The sequence below is a fragment of the Fusarium proliferatum genome (assembly GCF_900067095.1).
Source record: "Fusarium proliferatum ET1 genome assembly, contig: FPRO_scaffold013, whole genome shotgun sequence".
NCBI classification, from domain to species: domain Eukaryota; kingdom Fungi; phylum Ascomycota; class Sordariomycetes; order Hypocreales; family Nectriaceae; genus Fusarium; species Fusarium proliferatum.
The window spans coordinates 944,759-961,513 of NW_022194802.1; the positions used below are offsets into that span (position 1 = coordinate 944,759).

The following is a 16,755-nucleotide window of genomic DNA, read 5'->3' on the forward strand; positions in this document are numbered from 1 at the left end:
AGGACGATGGTTCCCATGTGGCAGATGAACATTGCATGTGGGCCGGAGTTGAGCCTCATCCACCTTGGACTTGCTCTGCTACCACCAACCTAGATTCATATAAGTTCATCTATTAGTTTTCATGAATTTAATATGTAATACCTGTCCTAGAATTGAATTTGACGTGTCTGTATCTGCAATTCAGACACGTATGCTCTTGATATTAAGCTGTCAGTGCATGGTCCGTTAAAGGGGTCGACGGCTGCGGGATGTTGCATATCAAACACGATCAAAGAATGTGTAAACGTTGTCCTTTCAAGTGGCTTACGCCAACGAAGCTACCATGCAATCTGATTTATGAGCAGTAGTGATTTTCAATAATTTGGTCTATATGATTTGGGCTACATTCTCGTGGCAAACATCATGAATAATGTATACAGCATGGGTTGTTTGCCATGACATTGCTGAACCAGTTGCAGCAATCAAATACACAGTACAATACCCAAAAGGATAATTCCACTTCTTCTGCTTCCCTTATCCCCTCCTCAATTGCTCCTAACCACACAGAAGGTTATCTAGGTAACTGTTCAATCTTAAACAACAGTAGTTCCGAGTTGCTTGAGATGCTGCACCCCAAAGGCAACCTTATTGATTGAGTTTACTGAGAGTTCAGTCTGGCCAGAAACTTAATGATTGATACTTCTGTGGCTGTTATTGGGATACCTGGATCCCATTAATTGGCTACTACCAAGTTAATGCTATAAGATCACAGTATCTTCAACACTGAGACCTCTATAACAGACCAGCACAACAGTGTTTAAGAACCAAAAAAGAGTTTCTGATCAGAGAAAGGAAGTGTAAGCTTTGTTTGATAAGAGTTGCCCATTCAAAATGTAAACTTGTGAGGCTTGAAAGTGTGTGTTTCAGGTTGTAGTTATTAACCTGAGGTAGGAAGAGCAAACAGGCACTCCCCAAACACTGGGCTGCCACTACCCGCTTGCAAGCTACAGGTATTGTTCTTTATTGACAACTGAGGACAGTGATTCACTGCCACTGAAGCCGCTGCAAGAGCCTCCAATGCCAATAAATATCTCCTAAGCGCACGAGCCTCGCACCTTCCTTCCTCCTCCTCCTCAACCCTCAATATCATCGGATCTATTCCTTTGATCCGACATCAGCATCACAAAAAGAACCTCTATTCTACTATTCTATTTGCTTTCAATATCAGCAACTGAGGCTGCTGAAATTGCCGAGTCAGTTTGTTATTTGCTGACCTGAAGCAGTCAACAGGAGCACACAACCCAAACATTCCCTTACCACTCTTCTATCATTTGCCCACTCGCAGCTGAAATTGCCCGCAAATACAGAATTCATCTTATCTGCACTGGGATCTCAAGTTGGATCTTCCTCTGTTACCTCCTTCCACAAATCGCCATGCCCAACAACAACAAAGGAGGCGACAAGCCGTGAGTTTGTCCATCAATGTCAGAACTAAACAAAGCTAAAAGAAAGCGATATATAGTAAAGCCCGCGAGACTGTCCAAACCCAGTAAAATCTATACTTATCCTGTGTGTCTTCACGCTCAACTTGCTAATCTTGCCAGGTTTCGTTGCGCTTCAGGTAACGAGTGGAAGCCCTGGGACATGTTCTCCAAGGCCCAACAGAGAAACACCCGCTACTTGATAGACTCTGGTCAAAAGGTTGATCCTGAAAACACAGGAATGATCTGCAAAGAACATAATTCAACTACCGTTTTGGAGCATGAGTGCTGTGCCTGCAACCGAAAACTCCCATATGCCGCCTTCTCCTCGAATCAGCGCAGGCTTGAGGATTGGGTAAGGACTTCCCCAAGCTGCGGTGTCAACATCTAGCTAATTTGAAATAGCGATGCCTCCAATGTGTCGCATGGGATACAGTCGCGGAGCCCTCGGTGATTCCGATGCCCAAAGCAACGGGTCATATCTCCGTAGAGGAAGAAGAGATGATGAGCCAAGGTTACATTGCGCCAGTTGAGGTTGCCCAATTCTTCGATGAAGATGATCTCCCTGGGGTAAGCAATAGGCATGAGGAGATCGAACGGAATCACTAACATCAGACAGGCACCAATCACTTCACCCGAATCCCTTGGCTTAGACCCAAACAACGAAGATGACAACAAGGTCTTCAACGAAGTCGTTCGAGGCTCTTCTCAGGCATTTCACTACTCTACGACCCAAACTTTTACGTCCACAACATCCAGTGTGGCTGGCGACAACATGTCAACAACTTCTAGCCGTGCTACACTGCCCCCTCATCTCCACAAATTGCTGCCAAAGCGTCTCGCAAGCATGTCTATTGATGAAGACTCTGTATCCTCGAACGCAAAGGTTGTTCTTCCACAAGTGTCTCAGAAGGCAAGCGATTTCCCTCCTCACCTTCGCGGCCTCAAAATAGCCCAGCGAACTGCCACCTCAAGCATCACCGGTAGTGTTTCGACTGCAACAACTCTCCGCAAGGACAAGGAGGAAGAGGCTGCCGCCCGCAAGATCACCTTCAACGCTTGGGATCCTATGGGTCAGAGACACACTGCGTCCAAGAACCCAACTGTCATGTCCAGCTCAGCATCTGAAGTATCAACTACCGAAGGAAGCGACCAGGGTGCTAAGCTCGCAGATGGCTGGGACGACATCCCTCCCATGAAGGGAGTCTCAACCCGACGTGAGGACAGGTGGGGGAATGGACAGGAAGTAAGTATACTGAATCAACAAGGCTTTGATCTCAGACTAAGACTTGAAACAGAATCGTATCTCACAGGCCGACCTCAGAAGACAGCAACAGGCCAACTTTCATGCCAGCAACAAGTGGCAGAAAAAGAACGATGTAGGTGCGCTTATGACAAGAAGTAACTCATTGTCTAACTCATTCTTTAGCGCTACTTCACTCAGCCTAACATCACGGAGCAAGCTGAGAACTCGTCCGGGCGCCAGCGATCGAGCCACTCCACGCAGAGTCGCAACATGTTTGACGCCCTGAGCAACTAGAAGAAGGTCGTCATGCAGCACTTCCCAGATTTGTTTCTTTGACCGAGACTTCCGACTAGTCTCTTGAGTCTCTTATTTTTTGGTCTTGTTTTCTTTGCGATTGCCATGGGTTAGGGGAAAACGGTTGCTTGATTCGCCCTCACAACAGCTCAGACTAGAGCGATCTCCTTGAGTGAGAGGCATGATGGAAATGGAAGCGGAAGCGGAAGCGAAATCGGATGAGAATGATTGAGGCTAGGAGCCCCCGGCCCAGGAACAGGTAGAAAAGCCTAGTGAATTGATTTGCGTTGCTTTACTTTACTTGTGTTGAATCTCATATGCTGTCACATCGGAAAGTTGAGGATATCTTATCAACGTGGAACCAGGGGATACTCATCATGACCACAGTTATAGGAGTCGAAGCGAAAATCAAGTAACCAGAAAAACAAAGTGCAAATGATATTTCCTACCCATGACCTAGACTCCCATAGAAGTATTTTTTGTTCCATATACATGCTTGCATGCTCTGTCAACAAGACAGCATCCCAATAATATCGATCGTCACCATCCTCTTCTTCCCCCTCATACCTAATGCATCATACATGTGCCCTCATCGTTGCATAACACGATGTTCCTCTTCCTCCCATCTCAAGCGGGAGGGATCTTTACCTAGAATATAATAATAACCAAATCGAAGCTTGAATGGTGTTTATTGTCCAAATATGCGTGCAACGGCACGCTTTGTGAGACTGTAGATTTTCCCAACGTTGGTTTTTAGACTGGCCTCCATGGATAGCGATCCCTCGGGTTGTGTGAACCACATGGTGCGGTGTTCTGGTGTAGTGGGATCTTCATCCCTCGAATCGAGTAGTCTCTTTCCTCCTCTTTCGAATATCCAAGTGAGCTGTGCGTTCCTATTGGCGTGGTATAGCTGCGGGCATATCGTGGGCGGCCTTGTAATCGTCATCGCCTGGTCCTTCTTGTTGCTCTTCCTCTTGTTGTTTCTTGTAGTAATTGCTGATATAGTAGTATCACGATATATTTTCGTCTGTGTTTTGCTCCGGCGCACGGTTCTCCCGCGGGCGACGATAATTCCCTTTTTGTAAGAAAAAAACCCATTAGACTTCCTGTGGACTGGTATAGTTGCTTCGTGGTGGCGCGTTGACCACCGCCTCGGCATCGCCCACCTGTTTCCGTTCCGATATCTCGCGGCTTCGGCCTTGTAGTCTTTTGCGAAGAACCCAAGGGGGAACCTGTAGGTTCTGTGCGCCGGCGCTATGTAATTGCTATTGCAGAGGTTCGGAGGATGATGAAAGACGGTTCAGATGGAGGTAGACATCGGTGCCGTATCTGTGAAAGAAATGTTAATGACGGATTTGTTCATCATCAGAATAGGCGTGTTTGTTCAGGCGGCTTGGAAATATGTTTGTTTAACACTTACCCTTCCATACTGATGAGCTTCAAGTCACCGCCGAAGTAGCGCGCGTATAAACGTGAGATGGGTAAACCATATCCAAAACCAGCCATCGGGGCCTTGAAGTCGCTCTTATCGAAATCGGGATCTAAGCTTGGTGTGCGATCGACAGTGGTGTACATGTAAGTCCAAACCAGAGGGATTGCGCTTCGAGGGATGCCACCGCCCTCGTCAGAGATCTTGATGGTGATATCTTCCTTGCCTTCGGCAACAATAACCTTGGTAACAGGGAAAGCCTGCTTCTCCATACCGTGGGTTTCGACAACGGCGCGCAGCGAGTTCTTAAGGGTCTCGAAGAGCATGTGCGACAGATGACCGGGGACGTACATAAAGTTCAGGTTGGGGTTGCAGACGAGTTGGACCTTGGGAGCTTCGAAAAGACCATAGTGATCCTCACAGACAAATCGGGCGTTCTCAATGGCTTCCTGGGCGAGATCCTGGACGTTGGTCTTGGTACAAATAATACCGACATAAGTGGGGTCGCGATGATGGCTTTGGTCTGTCAATGCAATGTGCTGGCCGATAAGCATGCGGATACCAATACGGGACATGTAGAAGCGGTCGAGGAAGGACTGGATGGTGCTATCAATCTGCATGCGCTGGCGACGGCGCTTGTATTCGAGGATGCCTTGAGCCATTGTGGTAACGACGCCATCGTGACGGCGTTTGATGTGGTGCAGAGTCTGAGCGAAACGTTGGTTGTACAGGTGAAGATCGGCAGGCCAGTCGCTCGAGTCGTCAACAATAGCAAAGTACCGGCGCGCAGCGGCCTTGGCTTTGCCATTGTCGTTCTGAAGACCACCCCAGCCGTCGGCTTCGCCCTCGTCGATAGAGGGATTGGGGGTTGCGGCAGGGAGGCGGAAAGCATTGCGACCGATAGCTTTGCTGGGTTTCATGAGGCGGCTTCGGATATCCGAGGGTAACTGTGGCCGAGGTAGTTGTGTGATTTCCTACCGGTCGAGTTAATACTGCGGGTTTCGAACGAATTGGCTTCAAAGACGCATACCTCGAACGATTGAGCGTACCAATCTTTGACTTTGATGACAGAAGGCATCTCATTAAGGCCATCTGGGAGCTCGTCGAGCTCTTGCACGCGATGAGCTAGACGGATTGGAAGCTCCTCGGCTAAGAACTGAGAAGCTCGGAATAGAGTTCCTTTCGCAGCCCAAAGTCAATAACTGTGCTCAATGGACACGGGAACGAGCAAAAACATACCGACTGAGGGTTTCTCGCCGAACTGGACCATCTGGCGCAAGCTGACACCAGTGGCGGGAAACCGAGCATAGTGACGGATAGTATCCATCAGACGCTCTGAAGCTTTCCACGACATGATGCGCAACCGTGGGTCGAATCAGAGAGCAAAAAAAAGGCGGGAGAATAGAGCGTGAGGATGCCGTAGAAAGAGAAATCGGACTCGGAGGCAGGCTCGGGCGGACGGAGGGAGAGACCGGGTTCCCGCTGCGGAAGAGCGTCCGAGGAAGTTGAAAGGTCGGAGGATAAGCTCACGGCGTCGTCATTGAAGAGTCAAGATGGGGGAAGTCGAGCGACTGTATCGTTTGAGAGAATTGGCGAGTGGGGAAGAGAAAGGAAGGACGAGGTGAGTCGAGGATAAGATATGGAGAGTGGAAGAGCAGTGCAGACAAGAGTAGAGTAGAGTATCAATGATGGATGGCGGCCCCGCGAGTGGAAAGAGAGGCGTGCAAATAGCGGGAGAAGCCGAGGCAGTGGCCGGAGAGTGGAGGTACGTTATGATAGATGCTATTCTTCGGTTGGTCTCTCTATCTTGTGCCTTCAACAACGGAGAATTTAAAAAACAATGCTATTACAGTGTCGCGTGAGACAAGCCAGACGCGCACATGAAAATGGAACAACTCGGAGGAGAGTTGAGAGAAGAGACGGGCCAAGGTGGAAGAAGACGGAAGTGCTCGGACGGAACTGAATGAGCACCTAATGATGATTCCGGGGGGACCATTTCCTTCTTCACTTTAAGAACGCCATTCTAGTGGAGGAACTGTCCAATTGCTGCCATTGTAAACTGAGCTTGCACGGTTGCAAGTGGGATCAAGTATGGGGAAGTATTTCTCTAGACCAGAGGGGTAAATGGCACATGATGGAGAAGCTGCATCACTACCACGGAGACATGGAGCAACTTTTACATATTCAAGCTCGAGACTACGGTCCAAGGGAGTTGATAGAGTACATCAAGCATCTATTGAGTTTTATAATCATGAATTTCCCTCAGCAAATATTAATATCATGACTTTATGACTGCAAATTCCAAGTGAAGCCTGTCATTTACACTTCCCCTCATCACCGCCGGTCTCCGAGCTTTAATGTCGGGGTACGGACCTCTCAGCTCGGCGAAGCCCCGGGCGAGGTCAGGCCACGGGTATGGACTCGCATATGAACAACAGACCACTCTGCAAGACTTTTCCAATGAGTTGTAGGTTTACGGCTATGCTTTTGGGGGAGAAGGGCGTAAGACCTCGGCCTAGACCTTGGCTATGTGCTCCCAGTGGTGGTGCTACAGTAGATGTGCCAAAGCTCAGCTCTCGAAGCAAGGGTCTTGCATTCGATCAGAGTCCTACAGATTCCGAATTTGAAAAGTTTGCAGAATCGCATATGGCGGTTATGACATGTTATACTGGGGATTCATACGTCAATCCTGATCTGACACCGCTTGGATCAGTATCACGAGGATCTTTGTTGCGTTACATAGCCCCTGCCGGGGGAAACAAGCAAAGTCCACGGGTAGAATCTCGATTCAATGCATCATCTTCTCATCTTGGTTAACTTGACTGCAGAGAAGAGCAACTTCCCCAGACTTTGAACCCAACTTGGTCTGGGGAGATCGCTCTCGAGTCAAACTACTAACTACCCCACACCTCAGCACAGGCACGCACATCACACTGAACATAGGCCTAGACAGGGAGTGCCTGACTAGATGAGGGTTATCGAGTCCTTATATAGAGCCTCGACATGGTCAAGCCAGTGTTGTTTTGATGTTTGCGAAGACTTGTAGTTCATGCACGCACTTTCATGCGCTTCGTGGTTGGTGAGATACCTAGAGGAGGAAAGACAACAAAGGACCTTGACCCTAAGCGACAAAATTACTATAGGTAAATGTAGCCCAAGTTTAGGGTACTTTTGACTTAGTTTATTTTAGCACCCTTTGTTTATGTCTTGAGTTTTCTTGCTCCCTGAGGGATACCCAGATGGTTTGGGTTCCACGATCGAGAACTGACCAAGTCACGTGATGCAGCGTTCGCGAAGTTCCTCGTTGAAAAGGGCTGAGACAGAAGCATCATTGATGCCCAGCAGCAAAGAAAAAAGGCGCACCGTCCTGAAACCTATGACTGACAACTCAACGAGAGACACTCAGTTGGGCGTCTAAAACTGAGCTGTAGGAAATGCCAACACGTGAAAAGATGACGTATCTTGATTTCGATATAATCTGATTGGACCGGACAAAATATGGGTCAGTTCCATCTCCCGTCCCATTCATGGCCACAATTCCCCGCCTCAAGGACTAGGAAAATGTTACTGTTACCATACTCGGCCAAAGTCAAACCAACGGCGCCCGCGTCGAAGCCAAACGGGGAGATTTGGTGGCTTCTCTTTATAGTTGAGTTTCTATTGATAACTAGAGTTCATCGTCTTTTTCTCGCTTCTTTCTCGACTACTTTCGCTTGTTCTTTCGCGCCCCTTTCTTACCTGGGTCTCCTCCCTGCACTGCGGCCCACGCGGGGCCCTTAATTTTTCTTTGCTGGTCAAGCCCGGTTATTGTTGGTGGACGTCCGGCCTGGCCCTGCGACTGTGGACTGTGGACGTGTCCAGCCTCCCAGGGCGAGTGAGAGGCCAGTCCAGTTGAGTCGGTGAAGCTGGGATCCCTTCCAAGTGCTCCACTCTTGAACACGTCGTTGGCGTTGGTCTCCTTTAGGCGATTTGAAGCTCTCAAAAGGTAAAGAGTTCGCATTAACTAGACGTGAGACGCGAGGTTGGTGCCGCTATCTTTGACATCCCGTACCTTGCCTTGCCGCTGCCGTTGCCCGAGGTGCTGCTATCACCCACCGCAGAAAGAAAATCAACATAAACACACCACTTTACATCAGATCTGTCGCGATCAAATCATGGATCTCGCTGCTATCGACGAGGATACCGCTGCTGTTCTCGCTGCGGCTGCAGCTGAGGCTGACGAGGCGTCTGCAGTCTCGGATCAGCAATTCATCTTCTCGACGCCGGATCGAAAACAACCTCTCTCAAATTCATCCTCTACCGCCACTACACCAGCCACCAATTATTTCTCCTACGGAAACCTCAGCAACGGTTATCGCAATGAATTTCGCAACCGATATCACGACGACAATGACTCTGCCCCGGACCAAGACATTCCCGGATTGAGAACGCCTTCATTACTCTCCAGCCCGAGTGTGGCTTCAAGTCTCGGATTCTCCACAGGACGGGTGAGTCCTCACAAAAGGGACATCTCTGGCCATTCAAGACTATCTTCAATCAACGATTCATCAAACAACACTTCTCCCTCTGTTCGTCGGACCCACCGCCCGCGAAACAGTCGCGATGTTTTGGCGCAGAGGTTGAGTCAGCTCGCGCATGAGCTGACTTCAGGCGACGATGATTTACTCGACGATAGTGGCGTCGATATTCTCACCGCGCAACTGGATCAGCTGGAGGGCACAAAGATGCTTAAGAAGACCGTCTCATTTTCCTTACCTTCCACACCATCACCGCGACAAGCGCATCAACGATTGAGCCTGGATATGTGCAGTCCTGGTGAATCAATTTTCAGCACACCAGGTTCCGCGTTCAAGACACGGTTCTCAGATCTGGGAGCATCACTTAGAAGGGATCCTGAGCCAGAACCGGAGCCAGAGCCGGAACCTCCAGCTAACATGGGGATGACTGTCGCTCAGGCCAAGAAGGTTATTCAGGAAGTTACTCAGCTCAACGAGGAGATGTCACAATTGGTCACAAATCTCAAGGCTCGACAAGAAGAGTCTGATGTACGTTTTTGTTTTCTCTCCGTTCAACTATCCATATACTTACATATCCCGCAGCATATCCAAGGTCTGCTCATCGAGCGTGCCGAACGTGCTGCTCAGCGCATTATCTTTCTTCAAAACCGAATAGCTCATCTGTCAGTTTACCTACCACCCTATTCTCGGCACCTTTCTAATATACAACAGCGAGCAAGAATTGCGCGAAAATGACGATGAACTTCAGTATCTCCGCATCTGCCTCAAAGCCGTTGAGATTCAAATGCCAGCACATCCAGACAAAGAACTTCAAAGATGCATATCCTCATTCAAAAAGGATTACCAAGCCCTAAAACGAAAACGTGTCAATCGCTCCAGCATCGCAAGTCTTTCTAGTCTCGGTTCTCCATATCCCGGCTCTCCAGCATGACATCCGGCACTCTTAGTTTGCGGAAAATAAACAACTATACGCAACACTCACGAATTACGATATTCATCTCTCATCACTGCGCCGACTCACGCCTTTACGCTTTATGACGTTTCGCTTCCTCTCATACGAAATTGTTCTTATTGTCACATCCTGGCAAATCATAATTAAAGTAATGGCTTTCACCACAACTACGTACTGCTCACGCAGCACATCGCGTCATCGTTCACATCAGATACCCTTTCCCGAAGCAAGCACTGTTGTGTTTTCTCAAATTTGCATAAAATTGGTGCATTACGGCATAGCGATCGTTCTTGACATTTGGCAGCAATGCCCTCAAAATATATTAATGGCACGGTGTTGATGGAAACTCCATGTCTGGTTTATTGGTATTATTACTGTCAGGTTTTTACTGTTTAACAACTCATGATATCAGGCATGAAAAGGGTCACGATTCTACTTTAGAAGATAGCATCAATGGTATGACTGTCTAAGTTAACACAGTAACACCTATTGTAGAAGCATCGCGCTAAGGACTGACGATAGTGCTTGATTATTGAAACCCACCCTCGTTAAGCATCCCATATCAACGGACCATTGCCGCCGGCTCTTGGTCTTTGCATCCCCGTACCCATCATGGTCAAGTGTTGATGTATTCAAGAACACGTACACATAAGAACGCGGTATCACCGTCCCGCTTCCCCGTAGAGCACAGCACTCCTTTGAGCCGCAACATATACCAACTCGCACGAGACATAACTTGCCACAAACCATCGATCTTTAGATAGCACAAGCAATAAGACCACGTGGCTGTAAAACGTAGTAGAAACAATTCTTCTGAAACGATCATCGGAGGGACAGAGCACAAAGTAAACGTGCAACGAACGTGGTATTTCCTGACTAGAGCCTCATTGTTCCACACCAAAAGATCATCGTACACCGTTCGAACGACCCAAAGATGGAGAAAGAATAACTAATTAATATGAAAATATTGGTCATGCATGTCGTCAATTTGTCATGTAAAGTCGTAAAATCCACCCAGGAAATCCAGAGAAATAAGAAAGGAAAAGGAGAAGATCCAGTCCTTGCGCGCAGAAAGGGTCCAATGACTTTTTGCATAGAACAAACCTCCCAGAATTAAGAAAAAATATGAAAGATATTCATGAAGCATTTTTTGCTTTTCAGTAGGTCGTGCGATAATGCCCACCATCATCTACAACGGCATTTCTCATCGGTCGTTGATTCATTCGTAGGTACTCATCGTAAGTCATGCCACTTGGATCCTTGCCCGTCTCTTCAAAGATCAAACTTGATCGACGATCAGCATCTCGACGGGGCAGGCTTCTTGGAGTTGACTCAATCGGCGACTTCGACTTGGGGCTTGAAGAGTATCTATACTCTTTGTCCCGGCTGCGTCGGCTGCTGCTGGTGGGATGACTGTTCCGATGACTAGGTGAGGGTATATCGTAGGCATCAACGGTGTTGGAGCTGCTGTCGATGGCAGATGCCGAGTGGCGATACCGGTTGGACACGGGGCTTCTGGCTCTGTGGCTTGAGCTAGAAGATACAGGAGAGTCCTTTGAGGAACGGATGGTACTGTCTGAACCGACGCGGGAGACAAAACGGCTGGAGGAGGATAACGGCGATTGTCTGTGGTTATCCTTCGATCCGCGTCGATACTTCTCACGCTCTCTATATTCATCAGGTCTATACCGTCCCGACTTCTCCTCCTTTATCTTGTAGACATCTTCAGAGGAAGTCCGTCTATAGTCAGTCTCGTTCTCTTCAGTATGCTTGATCCACCCCGCAATAGCATCAACCACAAGTTCATGCGTCTCTCGATGCCGAGTCGCTGGAAGAAGATGTCGAGAGATCTGCTTTGGTAAGCGCTCAGGCTTGTCATCGACAAGAACACCATCAGCTGTGATGGGAAGGTCGGTCATGATGTGGTCAAGACGCTTGGCTTCTTGATCTGGGAATGCACGGAGCTGACATGTCATCCAGCGCTCGAAACCAGCGGGCGTGAGGGATGGGATATGTGGCATGCCTCCGGGGCGTCTTTGGATCAAGTGGTTCTCACATCGAAGGTGTTGATAGAGTGTTTCTAGATTATCAAGAGCCCCGTGTGGTCGACAATCAAAGATTTCTGATAGAGTTAGATGAGATGTGGTTATACAGTGAGTCTACACATACGCTGAAAGGGGAATGTCTCTGTGTCAAGCTTGTATTCGAGATAGAATGCATTGAGCTTTTCTGGGGTGACGACGAGTGAGTTGTGAGGGCTATATTCAGAGATCTGTGCATGTTAGTTCAGTCACTTAAATGCCCCTATCCCGATAACATACCAAATAGTTGGCAATTCCTCGAAGAACTTGACCAAGCCTCTTGGTAGGCTCACCCTTATCATCGAAAAGTGTACCCCATTTCAGGTCAACAGCTGATAATGCTGGGCCCTGTTTCACCGGTTCTGGGGGCGGCACAGATCGTGATGTTGGCCGTGGTTCGGGGTGTCGAGGCTCAGGGCCTTCATTCAAAATGATTGGAGCTTTCGAGAATCGTACACATGGCCGAGGCTTTGGAGCAGGCGGTGAGGACTCTTTGATAGCTGGTTTAGGGGGCGAGGAAGGACGATTGGAGGCACGGGAAGAGGCAGAGTCGGAGATGTAAGACGTGGTAGGACTACCGAGGGAGCTGCGGCTCGAAGAAGGATTACTGTGAGACTTGTTCTTGGAGTCGAATGAGGAAGACGCTGATTCATGCTTCTTCGGCTCTTCGTGAACAGGCTCTCGGGGGGTTGATTCGTGAGTAGCAGGCTTGGCAGGGTGTGATCTGGGGCTGGAAGGTTCTGAGGATGAAGGCGTATCTGCTGGTGAGTGCTCCTCAACCACTGTATACACAGTCGGTTAATGTCAAGATGTAGAAAGAGACTGAAATATAAACTTACGCTCAGACTTGACTTTTTCAAAGATCTCGTCAAACCATCTTGTCTTCATCTCATCGATGGTCAACTTACGCACCAGATCTTCAACTTGTTCTTTCGACATATCTGCACTGAGTCTCTTCTTGAGCTGGGACTGAGAGTCGGTTGAGCCGGAAGCAATAGACTCATCGTCCTTCTCAGTCGTCTTGACATGAGGTATTTGAATACTATCCGTCTTCCCCTTGTGCAACGCATCAACATGCCCACCATCCATGGTCGAGGCGGCGATCGGAGACGACGATGGTTCAGCAGAAAGCATGGTAACCTAGTACAGCAGTAGTTGAGGACACATAGAATGAGAGAGAGGAATGAAGTCGAGTGACACGAAATATTAGAAATAATAAGCAATAACAAAGTGAAGACTAATCATGAATATGCATGTGGAAAAAAGGCAGCGAGAGAGAGAGAGAGCGGGAGAGAGATAAGAGGAGCTGACAGGACAGACTGAGGAGCGACAATGCCGGGCTTATACATGGGAATGGATGCAAGACGGATAACAACGTTAGTTTTAGTTCTAACTAGTTAATGACCTGACCAGACAGACTATCACAGAAACAGAATGACACAAGAAAGAACAAGACAAGGATCATCGTTCTTTGAAGGCTTCTGTGGGAATGGTTACGCAGCAGCCCTGAGTGAGGCCCTCCTGGTCCTAGCCCTCCCCCCCCAGCAGAAACTAAGGGTCTCACCCGTGGGAAGACAGGATAGGAAACGCAGTGGGAAGATCGCGTTGCGCGGCCGGGCGAGCTGAAGGTGAATGCTGCAGATAACTCAGGTCTTATTGCTGTATCATGTTGGTTGGGTTGGTGGCAGAGGTGCAGGTCCCTAGATCCCTGCATGTTGGCGTCAGGCTTCCAATATGACATACATGCTTCTGTTTTTTTACGGCAACTAATACACTCCATGCTATAACAAGAGGCAATTCTGAATATTTATAGTATATCAATACGAAGAGATCATACAAACCACAACCCACCTGTAACTTATAAGTTATGAAGATATAATATCAAAACTCCAAGTTTTTCTTCTAAACATGATATAATATGGATCACAACTCACACAGTCCCGGCTACTCCCTCCCTATCCCCCCTCCCCCCAAAACAAAACCTTGCTTTTTTACACCCAAAGCTGATTGACTTCACTCACCCAACCCACCACACCAAAGGACCCTTCCTTTAACCACGCTGCCCCTCATCATTGGGCCGCAATGTCCACGAGGGGAACTATTCGCCCCCAGCGAAGCCAATTGCCATGAGGGTCACTTTATTGGATGGTGTTCCTTTTAGCCGAATGAGTCGATGATCAGAGCGGGAGGCGAATGGGCCTTTGGTCTCAGTGGGAAAAGCAAGATTCGTGACTGTGGAGGATGACATTATGCTGCATACAATGTGACGGGTAACGGTGAGTGAGGCTCTGACTCGGCAGATGTTTTTGGCCAACTGGACGTTTGTAATTCGAGTATCATCACGATAGACCAATGTTGGGCTCTATTTGTACAATGCGCCGAATGTCTCATAATAATCAAAGATCGAGCTACAGATATTGGTCAACTCATGTATTTCTTACTTAAGATGAAAGGAAATGCAAAAGTTGCGGTCTAATAAACTATCGTCATCTTACAGTCAAAACACAAAAAACACGTTAGGCAAGCTAGGAACAGGTCTAGTCAGGAACATATTGGCATATTCATCCAAGCCTTCTCCAACAGGCTGAGACTTATTAGAATGACATCAGGGTTCGTCAGCAGCCTAGCAATATGAGTGGTAGTCCTCAAAGTACTTTGAAATGGTTTGATTTGAGCCTAGTAAGGACATACAGAACTAACGACGGTTCCGCCACAGCTCCAAAACAATACGGGCGAAACCCAAGAACAGCCAAAACAAAAATGCTAGACGACGTCCTATCAGACGCCAACGCCTACGCCCACAATAATATATGCTCTCACCCATAGCCATTGCACAGTTTCCATTCCCACTCGCCAGACATTTACGCCTTGTACAAGATATCTAAGAATCCACTCGCCAGATCAACAACAACACCCTTGTTGGGTAGTGAGCCAGCAACACCGTACAGGGCTGAGGAATCACCCATAGCCTTACCATGGGCACCCTTGCCTTCGACAAGACGAACGCGCTCCTTCTCACGCTCCTCTTCGACAACAGCCTCAAGGTCAGCGATGAGGTTCTCCCAGACCTTCGAGATGGGCAGGGTAACGGCGACGTGGATGGCAGGAGGGTCCTGAAGAGAGTTGAGGTGCCATCCCTTGGCACTCATAGCATCAGCGATATCATAGATGTTCAAGTTGCGGGATGTAAAGGCAACGACCGAGACAAGAGGTCTGCCAATAATCTCAAGCTCGCCGCTCAGTGGCGAAGACTGAATGGCCTCCGTGATTTTCTTGGCGGTTCCCACGATCTTGGTGCAAGCGTCAATGTATCCGGCCTCACCGATAGTCATCAAACTAGCCCAGCAACCAGCAATGAGAGCACCGGGACGAGAGCCAGCAATACCGGGAGAAGCGTAGACACCTCCAGACCAATCAGGACAAACGAAGTACTGATACTTTCGAAGCTCGGCGGTACGGTACAGGACAGTCGAGTTACCCTTGGGAGCGAAACCATACTTGTGAGTATCACAACTGATACTGCTAACACCCTTGAGCCTGAAGTCAAAGAGCTGAGACTCGAAACCGGCGCGCTCAAGGAAGGGGACTAAGAAGGAACCGAGACAGCAATCGACGTGGAGCCAGAGCTTCTTTCGCTGAGCAAGCTTGGACAGAGCAACAATATCGTCCATGATACCGTGGGGGAAGTTGGGTGCCGAGCCGACAAGCATAACAGTGTTGGGGTTGATCAGACGTGAAACAGCCTTGACATCGACCTGGTATTCAGGAGCAGGGCAAGCGACGAGGTGAATCTTGTAGCCGAAGTACTGAGCAGCCTTGCGGAAGGCAGTGTGGCCAGTATCGGGAAGGATCCTATCACGGCTGGTTAGTCTTATTGGTCAATGGCAACCTTGCAGCTTCACTTACATCTCAGGCTCCGTAATTCCACGTTCGTTGTAGGCTTGTTGACGAGCAGCCAGACAAGCAGAAAGAATACTGTCAGTTCCTCCGCTGGTAGAAGCACCAGCTGCACCAGGAGGAGCATGGAAGATGCTCAGGACCATGCTCACAACCTCGGCCTCCATCTTGCGCACACCAGGGAAGACATCGGGATGGATGGGATTGGCAACAGTGAACTTGCCAAAAGCCTCGGTCTGGAGCTGCATCAGCTCATCCTCTCCGTGATAGACAGCACCAGAGACATAACCATCCTCCCAGCGGGTGTGATCCATGTTAGCAAGGTTCTCGAGCTCGGCGCGAACGGTATCGATAGGGAGGCCATCCTTTGGTAAGGAGAGGTAGCGAATCTGGTCTTTGGGAACTAGCTTGTCGGAGAGCTTAACTAGAGATTCTTGGACCTGCTGCTGAACTTTGTTTCGCACGCCTGGAGCTCGGAGGAAGTAACCGTAAAGAATGCGACGAATGTTGACGTAGAGCTCGACAACGGAGCCGACGATTCCGCGACCTCGGAGCTGCCAGAATGCGCGACGACCCCATCGCCAGACAAAGAGGAATAAGAGAATATTGCGTAATCTAAAGCGTAAGGAGACATGATTAGTATTAGATACACCAATTGATAGGCGGTGGTGGGCTTGTGGGGTTGTATGTAAGTGGTATCGTGACTTACAGATCGAGGTTCAATAAAGGCCAAGAAACGTTGTGTCTTCCACGAGCAACACTTTCGATACCACCACGTAAGTTCAGGGGAAGACGGGACAGGGTCCCAATGTGAGCTTGAGAAGTCATGATTAATTAGTTTTCAAAGCAAGAGATGAGAAACGATAAAGAATGACAAAA

At 48.6% G+C, this 16,755-nt stretch overlaps 5 protein-coding genes across 5 annotated transcripts; 2 read left to right on the plus strand and 3 right to left on the minus strand.

Annotated features, from left to right (window-relative positions):
• Window positions 1–1,413: 1,413 nt before the first annotated feature.
• FPRO_12944 (uncharacterized protein) lies at window positions 1,414–3,000 on the plus strand (the record flags this gene model as incomplete). Its single annotated transcript, XM_031223516.1, has 6 exons — window positions 1,414–1,445; window positions 1,584–1,815; window positions 1,866–2,030; window positions 2,080–2,706; window positions 2,759–2,839; window positions 2,890–3,000. 6 exons carry the CDS (start codon window positions 1,414–1,416, stop codon window positions 2,998–3,000), a joined length of 1,248 nt encoding a protein of 415 aa, XP_031088867.1.
• A 1,265-nt stretch (window positions 3,001–4,265) lies between these two features.
• Window positions 4,266–5,783, minus strand: FPRO_12945 (uncharacterized protein; the record flags this gene model as incomplete). The annotated part of the gene is made up of 4 exons (XM_031223517.1): window positions 4,266–4,329; window positions 4,421–5,403; window positions 5,460–5,608; window positions 5,669–5,783. The coding sequence occupies 4 exons, from the start codon at window positions 5,781–5,783 to the stop codon at window positions 4,266–4,268; spliced, it is 1,311 nt and encodes a 436-aa protein (XP_031088868.1).
• A 2,800-nt stretch (window positions 5,784–8,583) lies between these two features.
• FPRO_12946 (uncharacterized protein) lies at window positions 8,584–9,877 on the plus strand (the record flags this gene model as incomplete). The annotated part of the gene is made up of 3 exons (XM_031223518.1): window positions 8,584–9,474; window positions 9,529–9,608; window positions 9,658–9,877. 3 exons carry the CDS (start codon window positions 8,584–8,586, stop codon window positions 9,875–9,877), a joined length of 1,191 nt encoding a protein of 396 aa, XP_031088869.1.
• Window positions 9,878–11,055: 1,178 nt separating this feature from the next.
• On the minus strand, window positions 11,056–13,113 carry FPRO_12947 (uncharacterized protein; the record flags this gene model as incomplete). Its single annotated transcript, XM_031223519.1, has 4 exons — window positions 11,056–12,020; window positions 12,068–12,170; window positions 12,220–12,761; window positions 12,819–13,113. 4 exons carry the CDS (start codon window positions 13,111–13,113, stop codon window positions 11,056–11,058), a joined length of 1,905 nt encoding a protein of 634 aa, XP_031088870.1.
• Window positions 13,114–14,840: 1,727 nt separating this feature from the next.
• FPRO_12948 (putative sphingosine-1-phosphate lyase) lies at window positions 14,841–16,704 on the minus strand (the record flags this gene model as incomplete). The annotated part of the gene is made up of 3 exons (XM_031223520.1): window positions 14,841–15,831; window positions 15,886–16,491; window positions 16,586–16,704. The coding sequence occupies 3 exons, from the start codon at window positions 16,702–16,704 to the stop codon at window positions 14,841–14,843; spliced, it is 1,716 nt and encodes a 571-aa protein (XP_031088871.1).
• Window positions 16,705–16,755: the final 51 nt, after the last annotated feature.